Below are 6,734 nucleotides of genomic sequence, written 5' to 3' on the forward strand. Positions count from 1 at the left end.
CACTCTAAAGTAAGTTAGAAAAAAATTAAATTAAGGAAAAGAAAAATATTAAAGACCATTGACAAAATTATTACATCCATCTAATTTACATTTGAATGTGCCTCGATTTATGTTACTTGTTTTTAGCACAGGCAATAATTCTAAAATATCTAAAAGTAAATAGGTTTGATGTGACATCCAATTATATATACATTGTATCAAGAATGTCCCTGCTGATATGTCATACAGTCACAGCTGTCTGTTTTCTAGTTGCACTTCGAACACTCTTCTTTGCTTTCAGTCCCCACCCCAATCCCCCCAAGGAATCCATTGGTGTCCTCTCCTTCTTCTTTTATTCTTACTCAGAGGCTTCAGTAGACTCTCTCTGTATTTAACATTTGTGTGAAATAGACGGACCATTTCATGATCTTTGTTATCCAGTACCCTGGGCAGAAAGAGAGAGGATTTCTGTGTCCTGCGGGTTTTAAAGCCCCTTCTGGGTCGGCCTTTCCCATTGATGGAGACATACCAGAGTCTCTCGGCACTGGCTTTGCGTTTGGTGTTGGCTCCATTGGGCACTGTCCGGTATAGGCGAGATGCGTAAGTGTTATAGCCCAACTCATGAATCCTTTCCACGAACTCACATTCTGCATTGTAAGTTTCCTGTAAAGCAAACACAACAACCTCAGCTCCAGAAAGGCAGCACGAACAATAGTTCAGCACCCTCACCAGTGCAGGAACAGGACTTACAGAGGGGTCAGCTGGTTATTAAACAAAGGACTGCAGCATATAGAAGAGGAAACCCGAGATTAGAATGAGAGAAGGATGGTATAAGAGGGATTCAGAACAGAATAACAGCATCTCTCTATTAACAAGGTCCCACAGTATCAGAATATCTAGCAATTCACAAACTAATATGTGAACAAACATTCACAAACTAACCTGAAATAGAAAAGGACAATAATTCGAACTATATTACTTTTTAAATTGCTATATGTGTATATCTATGGATTTTTTCCTCTGTAGATGATCTTTATTGATTTGTCACTAATCATAACTACCTCGCTATTACCTTGCGCTCCCCTAGATCTGTTTGTTGTATCCACCTATTGTCTCTTTTCTTATACTTGGATCATGTGCTCTATTTGTTATGTGCGTGAGTGTATGACATCCATCACAGTGGGACCCTGATACTTGGTTGGTGACTTCAAGGTGCTACCGCAATACAATTTAATAATAATAATAAGAATGCTGTAGAGGTTCAGAAGGTCTGTGTTCCAACTTTGAACATGGAACTGGGAACACAGACCTTCTGAATTCTAATCCCAGCATTGTCACTAACTCATTAGGGATTTGGGCAAATTGCCTAATCCCTTGAGTTCAATTTCCCCATCTGGAAAATGGGGACAAAACATTTGTCTCAAAGACTTATGAGGATTTATTAATTAATGCCTGAAAATCACTTTGAAGATGGACAGTGGTGATAAATACTCAGGCATATAGACTCGTAGACTTTAAGGTCAGAAGGGACCATTATGATCATCTACTCTGACCTCCTGCACAACGCAGGCCACAGAATCTCACCCACCCACTCCTGTAACAAACCCCTAACCTATGTCTGAGTTACTGAAATCCTCAAATCGTGATTTAAAGACCTCAAGGTGCAGAGAATCCTCCAGCAAGTGACCCATGCCCCACGCTGCATATCATTACAATTTGTCCAGCCAAGATGAAAGTATTAGTTTGCTTGCATTTCTGGACCTATAACCATATGTCTGTGCACTGAAAATATCATTCTAATTTCCTGGGTGCTTATCTACTATGGACATTTTGAAACTATTAAAGAGACAAAACTATGTATCTTGATGATGAACTACATATTAATAGGTAGATGCAATACACCTGTGGACTATTACAATGAACTAATTCCTAAGTAACAGTTGCCTTTAAACTTCCTTAATACACCTCTACCCTGATATAAGGCGACCTGATATAACACAAATTCGGATATAACGCGGTAAAGCAGTGGTCCGGGGGGACGGGGCTGCGCACTCCGGTGGATCAAAGCAAGTTCAATATAACGCAGTTTCACCTATAACGCGGTAAGATTTTTTTGGCTCCCGAGGACAGCGTTATATCGGGGTAGAGGTGTATCTGTTTTGAGGTTAAGGAGGTGTGTGTACACTTCAATCTGAATGGTTCTCTGAAACATATAACTTACACCTTCTTATGACTTTTTGTAGTTGCTTTTCCTGCTCTATCTCTGTCTTCTGACACCAGCTTGAGTTCTCTTACATTTGCTTGAGGCCCAATTTTGTACTCTGTAAGAGAAACTCCCATTGACATCAATGAAGGATTTTCTAGTTATTGACTCCCTTCCATCTGACATTTACACCTACTCCTGGTGTCAAAGATACATTTCATCTATTAATTTGGGCCATTGTGAAAAGATATTGATATTAATATCATATTTCAGAGGCTTGTTTCTGGTGTATTTTTCATGCTTAATTCTGTATAACCCCAAATCTTGTCAAGAGAATCTTAGCCTTTGCCAAATAAATTATTTTTGTCTCTTTGGCTGTACAGGTAACAAGAAAAGTTAGAATACTTAGCACTTTGATAGCACCTTTCTGCTACAGCATTTAATCTTTTTTCTATAAGCATTTATTCATAGCAGATAAACCTGGTGCACTCAAGATAATAGTGCTCCCCCCCACCCCATGAAAATTACTGACACCCAAATAGAACATGCTTACATTTCAATACAATAGTTAAGGTCTTACAATAAAACTTACTGAAGCATAAAGTCTGCCCCTTTTGTTCATGGCCAGGTAGCTGCCAGAGAACAACCCTTTGATGGCAACGACTCCAACATCAACTGCAGTTATCTCTAGAATACCTAGAAACAGAAACAGAGGAGAGATGGGTTTTCCCCTTCATATGTAATTTTCTGAAATACATCTGAATAGCTACTTACCTCCAGAATATGAGTTCGCCCTTATAACTTATACACTCAAGAAGTCATACTGCAGTCATGTACATAAAAAAGACTAACATAATTAGACAATACAGAAAAAAAATTAATGAGATGGGAATCGTTGGAAACTGACAGTAAATCCCTACTTGTTTGATTGAGATTTAACTATTTTAAAAAGGAAAGATCTGACACTGAACTACAGGTTCACCTAATCCTATATGTACATATATAAAAAAGTTTAAATCCACTTTAATGCTTTTCTGAGGGACACCAGAGCGCTTGACTTATTGAAACCAGTCACAAAGCTACCCACTTCAGGACAATACTCTTTCTTGGGTCTCCAGAGAGTAAAATGGAGTAAGACGGCTGCATCTTAGAGCCATGTATATAATTATGAAAGGAACTTGTCATTTAGAAAGTTGATGTAGTGCTTGAAACAAGGACAGTATGACAATAAGGGAGGAGATATTTCAGCCCTTAGAAGATCGTGTCTAATGCACTAGACAAGAGTAGGGGGGGGGGGAAGCCCAGACAGCATCCCAAAGGGTTTACATCCCGCCAAAGGATGCTAGATGCAAACTATCATAGAACTCGTGTAAGGGAAGATGCTGTAGTAGGAGTTGTTGTGATACATGTGCAAATTTATATCTTGCTTTTGGAAGCTCCCAGTTCAGCCATTCTGGTTTCAAAGCTCAGTACTCTCTGTAACTATATAGAAGCCGGATGTAACCCCAGAAGTGTCTTTTGACAATTAGAAAACACACTGTGCTAAGCCTTCCTATTTTGCCGAGTTAAATTTTTGGTCTGACCTCAATCTCGACAAATTAGGGTAATGCCTGTATCTACAGCTGTTTTGAATCACCCGTCGTTTTGCCATTGACTGAACTCCGAAGAATGTCTCCTAAAAGTCTTTGATAACGAGAGGGGTTTTCTCTAGGAAATAGTGGTTTTCCTCTGTGCACTTGAGCCAGATCTTGGAGTCTCCCTATCTCTGTGCGCTAACCAGAGCAAGGGCGTAGGTTTCCCTGGAGCATCCTGGGCTCCAGACACCCAACGTGGGATGTTTGTACAGAAAGAATGCTGTACTTCCTATCCTGGGGAGTGGGAAGAAAGGAAAGTCCCAGATCTCTGGGGATTGTAGGTTCCGCTGTGAGAAGAAAGCTGTTTCCTCCCCAAAGCATCTTCATGAGACACCGAGTCCACATACCGGCTGCAATATCTCCACTGGCCTGTTAAGAAAAGTATTGAAAATCCCGATCTTTCCTTCACTCTCTCACTCACAGCCCTTTGCTCTTGACATATCCCGTTTCATCTTAATTGCTGCTGATTTCCAGCACATTTCCAAGGGGGTAAAAGTCATTTAGTCTGTACCACCTCACATTCCCCTAGGAGGAGACAAGCAAGAAGCTTGGGGGCGGGGAGGCAACACGCAGCCTGGGGGGGGGGGAGGAAACTAATCTGAAACCCAGTTTGAGATTGAAGAAAGCCATTGGACGGTCTAAAGACTCCTCAGGAATTAGCACTGGTCCTAGCTTGGTGACAGGGAGCTGTGAGGGAGCTTTGAAAGGAAATGTGAGGAGAGATGCCTGCAACTGTAGCAAAGATGGTTAAACAAAGTGACAGTTGAGTGCAGTTAGCGGTTGTCTCGACACTGGTTTATCCCCCCTCTAGACACAGAAAAGCTGCTTCTTACGCTAATGCTATAACCAGAGGGACTCAGCCTGGGGGGTGTGGCGGAGTGGTAAAGAAGGTGTACAAATCAAAGGGGGCTTGGGACACAAGTTGCTCCATCTTAGACCTGAGCTGCTTGTTCAGAACATGGAGAAACTGGGGCAAAAGAACAGATTTACCCCCCCTCCTCCCACACACAGAGATGCTTTCGTCTGTAGGCCCCCTCCTATCACCAAATCAAAGGCAACTTGAAAAAACAATTTTGTTTTGACTTCTTGGAAGTCGGGGGTGGAGGTACATTTCTTTCCCTTTGTCTCACTCGCTTTCTGCACAAGCCACTGAGCAATTCCGTGAGTGGGTGGGTGTGGGTGTAATTCTGGAAGCTGGTTTAAAATTAACTAGTCATTAAGTGCGCCGATTCTGGAGAAAAACGAGGACCAGATCCTACTCCCATTGATCTCAGCCATAATTCTGCCATTGACTTCACTGGGTCGGGTCCACATCTGTATTTCTCCCATCTGTGCTGTGCGTGTGGGCAGAGGAGTTTGGAGAATACGCTGCATGAAAAGGGCAGGGGGAAGGAGAGAGATGGGCTTTGTCTGGTAGCATTAAAGATCAAACAAAATCCAAACTGAGGAACTCTTGGACAGAGGAAGTGTATTACTCTTACGGTTATTAGCAGCTTCGGAACTGGTTGTTTCTGCGAGTGTTATCTGGGAGGGACAAATGTGTGCTGCAAAGAAATTCCAGCTTTGCAAGCAGATCAGGGCAAAATCTTGCTGAATTTGAATCTGGAAAAAAAATCCGAATAATAAAGGAGCAGCTTCTGCCACCCTATTACCCCTTGGGTAGCACCTTATTCCTCAAGCAATCCTATTGAACTCAATTAGGACTATTCCGGGAGGAAGACGCTGTTCAGAGCAAGGGTGTCAGAATCTGGCGCCCAGTGTGTCTGTTTCACTGTCACTTCACTCTAAACAGCCCCAGGCTCGTTAATCGCCTTGGTTTCTAAGGTTAGACCTGAAGGACAATTCAACGGGTCAGAGCGAATAGTAATTGAAAGCCACCCTACAAAGCTAATAGAGGAGGAAATGGGCAGGGGAGAGGCATGCACAGTACTTACTGAAGACGCTGTTTTTCTCCAGGCTGCCGTTGATTTTCCCATTGGAGTGGATCTGGAGGTGATACTTAGTGGCACAGTAGAGCTTCCTGCGCCTGGGTGCTCCCCCGAGATGCTCATAGACTCCGCCGCGCCCCCCAGCATCTCTGCGCAGCCTTGGGTCACACGTCTGGCCTTTGGCACAATAAGGTACCTCGGGCACCTCCGCAGCCAGCCCTTGGGACCAAGATTCCTGCAACAAACTCAGCAGCAAGATCCAAATTATAACCATTGTGGCATGATGGCCGCAGCCCTTAGTCTGCTGGGGAGATCAAGGCTTGGCGCAGAAGACACCAGGGGTCCCATTAAAGAAGTCTTGCTAGCAGCCCTCCAAAGTTGCAAAGCACACACTGATTCAAATCGTGAAGCATTGGCAAGTTTTTATCTGCCTCTATCTGTCCCTTGTATCTGTCTTAGAGCTACTTAAATCAATAGACACGGGCAGAGGCCACCGAGGCGTCCCAGCTGTTTGGATTAGATGGAGCTGCAGTGATCAGAGTTCTCCTTGGGTCTCCAGCTAGACAGACTGCACGCATGAGAGAGAGAGGGAGAGAGAGAGACCCACTGAATTTCAGGAAGAGACTGTGGGGAAAATTCGTTGATCGACGGAGCATAGAAATGAAAGAAGCTTCCTGCAACAATAGCCTGATCTGCGACCAATTGATACAAAGCAGGGAGGCAAAGGTATCAGTCTTGTGTGAACTCCCAGAGTGCAGCCTGGATAAAATTACACAGCATCACACACACACACAGAGACACACACACTGTGGCTTCTTGCGGATAACCGCATCACAGAGAGAGGGGGGAGGAAGCAGCAGCAACCCAGCTGAGGGCCAGAGAGCTGCTTCTGCCTTGGTTTCCCCTGCTTTGAAAGATCCAAAATAGAACAATTATGCATCTGAAAAGTATAGGGTGAGGAGCTCATCCCTGGGGTCTGTCACTTCTCCC

At 43.5% G+C, this 6,734-nt stretch overlaps 1 protein-coding gene across 1 annotated transcript; it reads right to left on the bottom strand.

The window, feature by feature from the left end:
- Positions 1–276: 276 nt before the first annotated feature.
- FGF3 (fibroblast growth factor 3) lies at positions 277–6,018 on the bottom strand. Its single transcript, XM_024205065.1, has 3 exons — positions 5,751–6,018; positions 2,775–2,878; positions 277–642 (listed from the first exon to the last, which is right to left on the bottom strand). Exons 1-3 carry the CDS (start codon positions 6,016–6,018, stop codon positions 277–279), a joined length of 738 nt encoding a protein of 245 aa, XP_024060833.1.
- Positions 6,019–6,734: the final 716 nt, after the last annotated feature.

The sequence above is a fragment of the Terrapene carolina genome, unplaced genomic scaffold, assembly GCF_002925995.2.
Source record: "Terrapene carolina triunguis isolate 2854851 unplaced genomic scaffold, T_m_triunguis-2.0 Scaffold96, whole genome shotgun sequence".
Classification (NCBI taxonomy): domain Eukaryota; kingdom Metazoa; phylum Chordata; order Testudines; family Emydidae; genus Terrapene; species Terrapene triunguis.